The sequence below is a fragment of the Cricetulus griseus genome, chromosome 4 (assembly GCF_003668045.3).
Source record: "Cricetulus griseus strain 17A/GY chromosome 4, alternate assembly CriGri-PICRH-1.0, whole genome shotgun sequence".
Lineage (NCBI taxonomy): Eukaryota > Metazoa > Chordata > Mammalia > Rodentia > Cricetidae > Cricetulus > Cricetulus griseus.
In genome coordinates, this window is record NC_048597.1 from 208,827,536 (window position 1) to 208,839,771 (window position 12,236).

Sequence of the window (12,236 nt, forward strand, 5' to 3'; positions counted from 1 at the left end):
ATCTTTTTGTCTCAACAATTTTCCAAAGATAGATAACTGCAGGTTCATTAAGATATATCTGAACCCAAAAGTTGGTTTAAAACAATCTTCTTTTTTTCCTATATACTAGATAACTATTTCAAAATGCTATGTTTTGTTTTCCTGTTTAAGTGGTCCATGGGGTACAACAGGAGAGAGAAAACCTTTGCAGTAATAAATAAAACTTCCAACAGTGAGACCAGCTTTCCCTGTGCTGTAAGCTTATGTAATCTGAGTGGAAACATTTACAATCACAGTTGGTTGAATACTTTCCCAGCATGCAAGAGGCAGCTGTTCCATTGTCCAGCACTACAAAAATAAATACATCAGCCAGCTTGTCCCTGCTAAGCTACTGAAGGCATCAAACCAGTTCTGAAACTGATACAACCAAAGCGTTCTGGCCAGAAAAACATTCTTAATTTGGTTTAAAAACCATTCTGTATATATAGCCAATGACAATCGAAACTTTTCTTTCCCTCAGCAAGCACAGTTCATTTCCTATTTTATTCAACAAGTCTCAGCAAACCACATGCACTTCCAGATCAAGAGGCTCCTGTAAGTAAACTAAAAAAACACACATGTAACAGCAAGAAACTGGGGTGTGAAGTGTGTGCTGCTTGTTTTGCTGTCTGCAGTGTTTAGAACACAGCAGAACACAGCAGAGCTGAGTCACAAACTTGCTGAACACCATCGAACCAGCATATCTACCTCATATCTGTCTACCTTGCAACAGAATCAGAAATTTGGTTTTTTAGTCCCCTGGATGAGATTCAGAAAATGTTGAACAAAATTCAAGAAGTGTCCAAAGTTGTGAAGACCTGAACACAGTTAAGAGAGCTATACAAAGGTTTCTTTTTCTTGTAATACAGAATTAAAATGGAAAAGCAAGAGCTGCAATGCTACATTCCTAATTAATTGATTTGGCCATGGGAACAGTTTCTAAAAAATGGCCACTTCATATTCAAATCCAAAAACTCTCCAAGCAACAGGAAAAATAGGGAGAAATAGGAAATCAATTTGGCTATATATTATGGGGCAAGAGTTGGGAGAGACTTTATTATTCTGTTTGAATGTCTTTCACCATGCACATTATGGGACCATCCACACTAGGTTCCAGCTGATGATTAACTCGGAAATTCAACTCACATTGTCAGCTTATTTTTAAAGGAAACCATAAATTACAAGGCTATCTGCAATCTCCTGTTTTAAGTGCTGTCAAGTTGAATACTACACAAGTTGAACAATACTTCTACATTTGTCTGCCCCACGAATAAGGCATCAGCAGCAGGTAAAATTCTACACTTTTTGACAAGTAAAGGGATGGGGTACACCAGGAGACAACACCTGTTCCTAATTCCCAGAATGCCCTCATAGACCGTATTTTTGCAACCTCTAGATTACATGGCAGAGCATTAGAGCTGGATACAATTTACAAGCCATGTATTTGCAGGCATATCCTAATGACCTAAGTTGCTCATTGCTAGGTCTTTTTATTCCGGCACTATGCTCAGGTTTTTTTGTTTGGTGGTGCTGGGGACAGCATCCAGGGTTCATGCATGCTCTACCACAGAACTACAGTCCCAGCTCTACATTTTTCAGTGTCTTGATAAATTACTCATGCAGGCCTTAAATTCATGATCCTCCTGCCTCAGTCTCTTGAACAGCCAGAATTATAGGCTTATACGACAGGGTAGGGTGTTTTCTATTTTACTTAGTGTTATTTGTGAAACAGTTTTAATAGTCTTAGATGTATGTGTTAACATGAATACTGATTATATTCAATACACATTATGAGAATATTTAACTCACCCCTAAGATTTATGACCAAGAAGATGTAACATTTATAGCTTTTCTTTTGTGGCTAAGCTTTCACACATAAAGTTGTTTAAGAACAAAACAAAACAAAGCATCTCTTCCAAGACTTTAGAGCAATTTCTGTAGTCATGAGCCAGGTGGTATTATAGGTACATGTATTTAAATTTGGGAAACTAAATTTCTTCTTAAACTAAAGCTCTTCATATAGAGATGAAACTTCTGTAATAGTACCTTCCCCAGGACCCACCTCCTAGTCTAAAACTAGCACACAGAGAGGTGTCAAGACACAGATGACACTAGGCTGGGGTTGTTTCTAATACAAGTTTGTCACGATCTAACTATGTAGCTATTTTCTAAGGATGTTCTAAGAAAATTGCTTCAAGTAAAACTCATGCTTAACAATATTGAAGAGATGGTTTAAGACACTTTAAAAAAATTGATCAAACGTTGAAGCACAAAGTAAAACAGTGAGAGTTAGGTTTTGTTTCACAGAAAGTACAACTACTGGAGCACCTCCATTTTCTAGGAACTCCAGGATGCATGCACTCCATCCACCTCCACACTCCTCCAGAGCCACCTTCACAAAGTATGGGCTGTGGAGTAGAGGGTTTCCAGAAACAGCTGTATCCATGATAAAGTCCTAACTGCTGCTTTTTATAAAGGCCCATTTTGCTTCATGAGGGGAGGAAGACACAAAAGAGAAAGCAAAAATAAAGTGTCAACTGTTAAGAATGCTAACTACCTACTCATTCTGCAAACCACTTTTAAACTGTTTTTCTTAGCATTCATAGTATTTTACAGTCCCAAAGTCAAGCATATATGACATTTATTTACATTAAGCTAATCTAATACCATTTACCCTAAACAAAAGAGCACTCAAAGACAAATGTAAATTAAAAAGCTTTGAAAGCAGGTGTTATAAAGATGGAAATTCATACATAAGTGCTTTAATTATATTTGTTAACTTCTAGTTAGAGGGAGACGCCAGGGCTGCCACCCAGTGGCAACATCAGCCTCCAAGTGATTTTAAGATTTATATTTAAAAATTTTAACTACTACAATGAAGAAAAAAGTGAAATTACACAACTTTAATTTTTATCAGCTATAATTTTTGTACAGTAGTGTCTAAAAACCACAAAGAACAGCAATGTTCTTGTACTTATATGGCATCAGGGGCTTTTGTTACTTTGCTTAAATTTAAATTTACAGAATGACGAGGAAAAATGTGACTAACAAAAGATTGAATACTTTAGTCTCTCATTCACATTCACAAAGTACTAGATGAAAAGTAAAAATATTAAATAATACAGTTTACCTAACTATAGCACATTTCCCCACAGCACATCATTTAATTGTTCCAGTTAAAGAAACTAAAAGATAAGGAGGGGCACTCAGCAGAGTACCCACTTATCATGTGTGAAACCTTGGGTTCAATATACAACAGTGTCAAAACACAGTTCTCCAGTAAATCTGTTCAGATATTGGAGGAGAGGGTAGGATGCTGAAAGGAGAAAACTTTAAATTACTGCCATGTAGGATTACTGATATTTAGAGAGAGAGAAATAAAAAATAACATCTCACTGTCTACTAGTTTCCCCAAACTTGGCCATGACTTACTTCACAGTGGCATAAATATGGCATTATCTAATATAACACACTTTGGTCAAGGACACTGGAAATGTCCATTTCATTTCAACAGCTGTCAGGGACTGCTTTGTTCCCTTGAACAATACTCCTTTAATTCTTAACATTTTTGTTTAAATAGCCATAAATTATGTTTTCTAACCTATATCCAGGGCCTTTTGAATACAATGAATGGATTTTAAAATGAAGGCACAAATAACATACTTTATATTTACAATGGCTTGTGACAGATACAATATCTGGAAATAATTTCTAGTTTCCTGTTTATTATTGCTATTTAGTCACAGAAAAGATTAACACTTTACAAGAAATGTACTTTAGCATATGCCATATAGATAGGATTTTATGTGAAAAGGAACTATGGGAGAACAGGAGGTCTTTACAAGAAAATAAAGAAACATCAATAAAAGAACTCTTCCATATATAAAGATTTTTGAACCAAATTATTCTTTTTCAGAATACAAAACTTGAACTGTTAGAAGGAAAGAGAAAAAAAAAAAGCAAAGAAGACAGTAAGATAGAAGACTAAGAATAAAGAACTCTTCTATATAGATGCACTGCATATGCAGATATATGTATGGGTTGAGTTATAACAAAAATACTCATGTATTACAGTCAGTTCTCAGAACCAGCACTTTCCAAACAAGTATAATTGGCCCAACACGATCAGTCTTCAATTACATGACGAGTTAAAGCTGTGTAGCAGTCACTGCTGATGAGTATCAAGACAAATGTTTGACGAGATATAGTTTTTCTCCTTGTTCACTTGTAAAGATTGGTGCCTTTTTGTAATGTTCTACAAGTTCTTCCATGGTGCTGAATTTCCGCTGCCCAATGCAGTAAACAGTCTCTTTCAGTTGGACTTTAAAATGCTTGTTTTTCCCTTGTGCTTTTAGTGATACTGAGAAATCATTTGGCTAAAAGAGAAAGGGGGAGGGGGAGGCAAACATTATGAAAGCCATGTATCAGAACTGAAAATAAAACATAACTGCTAAAATCTGAACATTAAGACACTATGCTAAATTATTTACATAATCTCCTTTATTCCTCAAAAGAAACCCTTTTTTATAAATGAGGAAAATTAGCCTCAGAGAGCATGTCTAGGATCACATATCTGGTTAGACAGAATTCAAGAGTCTCCTAACACCCACAGGGCCCACAGAAAATCCATTACAACGAGAGAAAAAAATGAAAAATTTCAGACTTTCACTCCATCCCCTTTCAATTCAGAGTTGGACAGTACCTGACTTAGATACAATGCTCTGAATTTTCAAAAGTAAAGGACAAATAAGAATTCAATTAAACTTTAATAAATGGTGACAAACACAAATTCCTCAAATGCCAGAAGAGAAATGTAAGCAAGACAGAAGAATGAGGATATGGCCAGCCTAAAGAAGACGTACTATTCTTCTGTGATTGCTGCTTTGCAGGAATAGATGCCATGTGGACTGGTCTTTGTCCTTTATTTATGTGTATGGGTGTTTTGCTTGCATGTGCACCTGTAGATCACATGTGAGCAGTGCCTATGTGGTCTGAGTTGCCATGTGGGTTCTGGGAATGAAACTGGGTCCTTTGAGAAAGCAAGCTGTACTCCTTATCACTGAGCCACCTTTCCACCATGGTCTTTAACTTTTAAAGGGAAATCTGAAACCTACAGTTTCAAAAGATGTTTTTATTATTTTTTAAATTTTGCGCATGTGGGTTATATGTACAAGGAGGCATCAGATCACACTAAGAGCTGGAGCTGCAGGTAGCTGTAAGCTACCTGACATGGTGTGGGTCCTGAACTTGGGTCCTCTGGAAGAAAAGCAAGTACTTTTAACGGCCGAGCCATCTATTCAGCCCCAAAGTCTGGATTTTTATAAGTCGTTTGCAATGGATTAGAAAGATTTTTAATTGCACAGGCCAAACAAAAACACACATTTAAGGTCTATAGCTGAAAAACAACAGTATTAAAAATAAGCATATATTTTGGCTAGTATTTATACTCTACCCACATGAAAAATAACATCCTGTATTTAAGCTTCCTTCTTTCTTAATTAGGTGGTGGTAGTTGCAGATGTTGTTTTAAACCTAATACTTCTGAACAGTCTGTGACTTTTAAATGGTGTGCCACATATCAGGATTTTAACAGAAAATGGACTCCACTTCTCTATTAATAATCATCTGTCTCTGAAAGGCTAAAGGTACCATTTTCCCTAATTTCATATCAGGAAGTTCAATCATCTCAGTCTCATACACATACTATTTTCTTTAACCTTTTATACAATACATTCACAGAAAGTCAGTATTAACCACAATTTGGTAAGTAGAAGAATAGTGATATCATTTATCAGGGAAAGAAAGTTTTTAAGAAAAACAAGAACCATCAAATTTTAACATATAAAGTAACACTTAAAAGAGACTAATGGCTATGTCATTTTTCAATTTGTATGTTTTTATTGTCTAGCTAGTACTGTAACATAATTTACTTTTCATTGCAAATACATTTCACATGATGTCAAATAGGTTGTTGAGGCCAGGCAATGGCAGTACATGCCTTTAATCTCAGCACTTGGGAGGCAGAGGCAGACGGATCTGAGTTCAGAGGCCAGCCTGGTCTACAGATCAAGCTCCAGGACAGCCACAGCTATACAGTGAAAAAAACAAAAAAAGGTTGTGGAGGTGAATAAAAAGTTCATATTGTCAGGTATGGTGTCACACACCTTCAGTCCCTGCACTGGCAAGGGCAGAGGCAGGTGGATTTCTGAGTTCAAGACTAGCCTGCTCTACACAGTGAGTTCCAGGGCAGCCAGGGCTACATAGTGAGGCACTGAGGGAGAGAGGAAGGGGAGGGAGAGAGGAAGGAATTTTAATCAAACAACTAATTTATGAAGACACATAATTATTTTTTATAGTAGAGAATTCCTGTAGGACTACAATGATTGCATTCTTATACTTTACATGTAGTAGCAATTTAACTTGCATTTTTCTACTCTCAAGGAAGAAACCAATGCTCAGTTTTCCTCATTTTTCAGTTTAATGGGACAGAAAATATTCCAGAAATGTAAAATCAATACAACTGAAGAAAGCCCATTAATACAACATATTCACTGCTCCAGCTAGCCAGCTTATTCAAAACAGGTACACTGGAAAGAGCACTATGATCATGTCCCGGCTTACCACTTAGGTTTAAGGAAGCCACTTATTCAACCTCTCCAACCTTATTTTTAAATGCTTGGAGCTCTATTTCCATTTACCTTTGAAAACCAACTTACCGAAGATTCACTATCACGAATGAGGAAGTCTCCTTCATGTCCCCTTTCATTTAATGCCATTTCTGCCTGGTGCCTGGTGACTTTGCCATAATACCAAGGATTGCCAGCAAACTTTCCAGTGAGTGAAGGCCTAATGTAATCACACTGTGGAGGCGATGGTTCCAAACCTGAGGTTAATGGATTATTCTGCATAATGGTAACATAGTTTTTTGGCACCAGGCCAACCATGCCATTGATTTTCCTGCATTTCCACCACTCTGGGTCATTTTCCGGCTTTTCAATAACATCCATTACATCACCTTTCTCAAAATTGAGTTCTTCATCATTGGATGAGCTGAACGGGTAAAGAGCCTGTACCACATGCAGTACTTGACCTGTATTTAGGTTATTGACAACTGCTGCTAATTTCTCTGACAGAGAACCTACATGGTCACCTAAAGGACTGTCACCTTCTTCAGTTACATAGTTTGAAGGAAACCATCCAATTTGTCCATTGTAGCTGCCGCGCCACCACCCATCACTGCATTTCTCCATGACGATCACCTTTGTCCCTTTTATCAATGACAGTTCATCCTCTCTCTCAGCCATGTAGTTAAATTTCACAAAAGCAGGCATGTTGAGGTCATAGAGTCGCTCTCCCGGATCAACAAAGCTATCATCAGCAGGAGATGCAGTATCTGGAACACTAGGTTTTCTTTTCACTTTTCCAATGCCTGTTTAAATAAAGAGAAAGCAGTAAGAATACAGCTTCAACTCAGCACACTTACCCCAAGCCTCTAAATGTAGAAAACAAACTAACATGATGTAATCATCTTTTGGGAAATGAAATACAAGTTCTTTTTCCAAAGCCAAACCAAATGAACTTCAGTCATGTGACAGTTTATCTCCTCTTTTCTTCTGCCAAACCCATGAAATCACTACGTAGTAAAGTTGCCATGTTGAAATTTCTCTTAAGTATTAATATAGTTTATTTCTCTCATAGCTACAATTAAGAACAAATACTCCAGTAATCCCACACTTGACATCTTAGTTTATTAACCTAGATTTTGTAAATAGCTATATAAAAATGAAAAAAAATTACTGAAATTAGTAACTGATACACAATATAAAATTGTATCTGGGTAATCTCATTTGATAATTTCTTAGTTTCCAAAACCAGATCACTCTACATTATCTGTTTAAAATATTATTTACTCATTTGTTTCCCTTCATCACAATTCACATAAAACCTCCCAAAAGGCAAGGATTGTTCACTTTGCTCATAGATAAAATCCCAAGGAGCTTGAAGGGTACTTAGTACATAGAGAATGTTTAGTGTGTTTTTACTGAAAGAACTAAGAAAATGGACCTATCACCATTAATGCACACTTCAAGTGCAATCAGGCATTTTAAGGACTGATCATTTCTCAGCACATTATCTCATGTTTTGCTTTTTACTTTGAAAAACTGGGACTTTCAATGTAAAACTGTTCAAATTTCTTTCTACATGCTTTTTGTTTTGGAGACAGGGTTTCTTTGTGTACCCCTGGACATCCTGGAACTTGCTCTATAGACCAAGCTGGCCTCAAACTCAGGTATCCATCTGCCTCTGCCTCCAGAATGCTGGGATTAAAGCTGTGTGCCACCACGGCCTGGATTCTTTCTATATTCTTAAAAACAAAAACAACCTTATTATTCTCACTCTTTGTTCAGCCAGGGTCCCAAATTCTAATCCTTCAGGGTTCTTAATAACTATCTTTTCTCTTCAGAGACTCCATACTACCCTTGTTTCTGTCTTACACAGACTTACCAATTATCTAAAAACACTCAAATCTCTTCAATACCAAAATGAAATTATTTTACTTTGCTATTCTTTTAGTATTTTTTACATTTATTTCTGCATATATTTACTTAGCCTAGCTCACAGTCAGAAACAACTTCTGAGAGCTCATTTTCTCCTACTGTGCAAGTTTCAGAGACTGTACTTGGGCTCAGAACAGCTCATGCTATTCTTTTAAAATTGTATCATTTTTTAATTATCTTTCTACTTTTCAGCTTCTTCAAATCTTGCTTGCACCACCCCCCCTTTTAAAAATATACACTTATAATCATGCTGAGCCACACTTGTACTTATAGTCTTTTTCTCTATATATCATGATATAAAAACTACTTGGTTACAACTGTAACTGGAAACCTAATTTGGGGGTGGGATGCAACAAATTATATTGGACCAGCAGCCCCAGACATCAAACAGAAAATGAATGATGGAAAAGCAGAGAAGAATTTCAAATTGAATGGCTATGCTGGGAGATAGTCATCATATATCTCAGTCTAGAGAACTGACATAAGCTTTAAGTTTGACTAGGAATTAACTAGGGCAAAGGATGAGAGGTGTACACAATGACTGATCAAATCTGAGGCTTGGATGGTCATTATCCCAGTGTTGGATCTGTGACAGGGCCTCTTTATTGCCAGAAAAAAAAACCAATCTAGTTCTCATGAGATTACTGCTGCTGAGGGGTAAAGTTCACTAAGGAGAGGATTGATTATTTGTTTGACTTCACTGTTCTTAGAAAAGGTGACTGTAGGTTTAGGATAATGGCTAAAGACTTCCAGTCACCTTTTGGGAAATCTGGAACAGGATATTGTAAACGTTAACACCAAAGAACTTTTTAGTTCTTATCTTTGTGCCTTAAGCCTTAATCAGGCACTCCTTGATTAACATGCTTATACTCAGAGTTGAAAAGAAGTACAACCCATAGGGGGGAAAAAAGGCAGATATAAAATGAAGGCAGAAATACTAGGTTTTATCTTGCAAATTTTAGTTACTTGTGGGCACAAGGAGCCAGTGCATTTCCCCAAAATATTTATTTATTTATTTATTTATTTACTTACTTACTTATTTATTTATTTGTTATGCAGTGTTCTACCCAGGCCAGCAGAGGGCACCAGGTCACATTACAGATGGTTGTGAGCCACCATGTGGTTTCTGGGAATTAAACTCAGGATCTCTGGAAGAGCAGCCAGTGTTCTTAACCTCTGAGCCATCTCTCCAGCCTGAGCCAGTGCATTTTTAGCAAAAGCAGTGGTATTTTCCTATTACTGTGATAAGGCACCATGACCAAAGTAACTTATAAAGAGTTGCAGCTTACAGTTTCAGAGGGTTAGAGTCCATGACCACCATGCGGGCAGGGGAGGCAGGCTGGGCTGTTGAACACTGAGAACTCACATCTTGAGACTCAACCATGAGGGAGGGAGAGATAACTGGGAATGGCACAGACTTCTGAAACCTCAAAGCTCTCCACCAGTGACACACCCTCTCTTCCCCAAAGAGCTCCACCAGATGGGGACCAAGTATTCAAACACATGAGCCTTTCGTGGCCATTCTCATTCAGATCACCACAAACAATTGCTAAGTATGTGTTACATACTTAACACCAAATTATTACATTCTTAGCCTTTTCATATGACAAGTAAGATCACAGGCAATGCTCTTTATATTTGCTCATGACACCCCTGGAAATCTTGTTCCTCCCCCTTGCCTATTTACATATTCTTTTATGTCTCTAGTCCCCTGTAAACCTTGTTATAACAGTGCCTTGAACTTGTTTACTTGTATTCCCTAATGAGAGTCAGCTCCCTTAGAAGGGAAAAACTAGAATTTTCCCCTTAAATCTCCAGTGCTTAGTAGTCGATATATTAGTGAACAGGACAAAGCAATTGCTAAATAAATTAGAAAGTCCTTAGTTGAAAATATTTTTCCAAGATGGCATAGTTGGCCTTCTCTACTTCAAAGAAACGACATATAGATTTTTCAGATTTACTTGAAGATTTAAACTCTTACTCTGTCTGGAACCCAAGCACTAGAGTTCTGTCGCTAGATACATACAGATTTAATCAACTTCTCAAATCCATACTCATATCCAAATATGTGATCCCTTCTTTTAAAAAAGTCTTCTATACCTATAAATGAATTGTATCCTTAATTTTCTTACTTATGGCTAATGAGATTATCATTATGAAAAATCTCTACGGTGGGGTGGCATTGATTAAAAAAATGGCAGAGTAGGAACTCTATTATTTCCTCTAAAAAACAGTCAATGAGCTGACAAATACTGCCAGCATTTGCAAAACCTGGAATTTGGCAAACCAAAGCACTAGGGCAATGCTAAGTGAAGAAAGCTGCTGCTTTACATAGAGAATTTGGAGGCATTTTAAGTTTCCTTCCTACCAGTCTATTCCCCAGGTCAGAGTGCTTTGAGAACAGCTACCTATAAACCTCATTAAAGAATTGTGACTGCTAGGCTTTAGTTTGTCAGATCCCCTGAGAAACCAGCACAATAGTTTGTCTTGGGTTCACCAGACCTAGAACGTTTCAGAGGTAGGTTGTCTTCCTAAGTAGATTTCACTTAAAATCATTGTTTGATACAATAGCTTGAGACAAGGGACAAAAAGCCTGAGAAGGAAGATGACAGGAAAGGCTATCCAGGGAAAAAATATGTTCTAGGAAATCAAGATGGTCACACCTATGATCATGGCAGGAAAAGGCTAGGGGAAAAAAAAACAAAAACTGGCTGATCTACAACTTCGAATAATACAGTAGGTAAAGTCCAAGACAGAATTGTAATGGCCAAGTATTAAAAAAGTATGCCAATATACAGTATAAAACTATAAAAATGGAGATTTCCTGCCCCCATTTTCTTCTGGCTCTGTATGTTTAAGGAAACAATGTCAAAATACTAGGTAAAAAAGCAGCCACATTATTAAGAATACAGATTTTAGAAAAAATGTCAAGCAGTTCCTCAAAGATAAAGAAATTAAGACATTCTTAACTAATCACTGATAAACTTGTGCTTTAAGAAATGTGAAAGGTAGTCCTTCTGACTGAAATGAAAAGATACCAAAAAGAAATCTGAAGTCATACAATAAAAAAGAACACCACTGATGGGTGAGGTCCTTCTGTGTAGGTTTATCTTATTGGTTGTTGAATAAAGCACTGTTCGGCCAATGAGGCAGAAAGATAGGTTGGACTAGGAGTCAAGGAGGATTCTGGGAAATGTAGTAGAGTGGAGCTGCCATGTGATCCCAGGAAGGACACATTCCACCAGCATCCTCGTTAACATAAGTCTTTATAAAATATATAGATTAAGACATCCTAGTCATTGGCCAGCAGCACTGTACCTAATATAAGTCTCTGTGTATTATTTTGGTCGCCCATGTGGCAGTGGGGCTCCGGCGGCTTGGTGGAAAGATTTATCATTACACACCACCAGCAGACTTTTTTTTTTTTAAATTTATGTACATTGGTGTTTTGCCCAAACGAGGATGTCAGGTACCCTGGAACTAGAGTTACAGACGGTTATGAGCTGCCATGTGGGTGCTGGGAACTGAACCTGGGTCCTATGGAAGAGCAAGAGCAATCAGTGCTCTTAATTGCTGAGCCATCTCTCCAGCCCCACTAAAAAAAATGTTAACATGCATCTCAGGAAGCTCAGGAGGCCTTAAGCCTAGACATAGGACTAC

The 12,236-nt window shown here is 37.3% G+C and overlaps 1 protein-coding gene across 2 annotated transcripts in view; it reads right to left on the minus strand.

Moving 5' to 3' along the window:
• Nucleotides 1–2,764: 2,764 nt before the first annotated feature.
• Nck1 (NCK adaptor protein 1) overlaps nt 2,765–12,236 on the minus strand; it is a 52,722-nt gene continuing 43,250 nt past the window's right edge. The window contains exons 4-5 of one of the 2 annotated variants that reach the window (XM_027414295.2): nt 6,735–7,447; nt 2,765–4,394 (exon numbers count right to left, since the gene is read on the minus strand). In XM_027414295.2, the coding sequence (XP_027270096.1) occupies nt 4,200–4,394; nt 6,735–7,447 (908 nt within the window). In that variant the 3' untranslated portion in view covers nt 2,765–4,199. The remainder of the gene's footprint in view (nt 4,395–6,734; nt 7,448–12,236) is intronic. The other variant, XM_027414294.2, reaches the window with a different exon arrangement.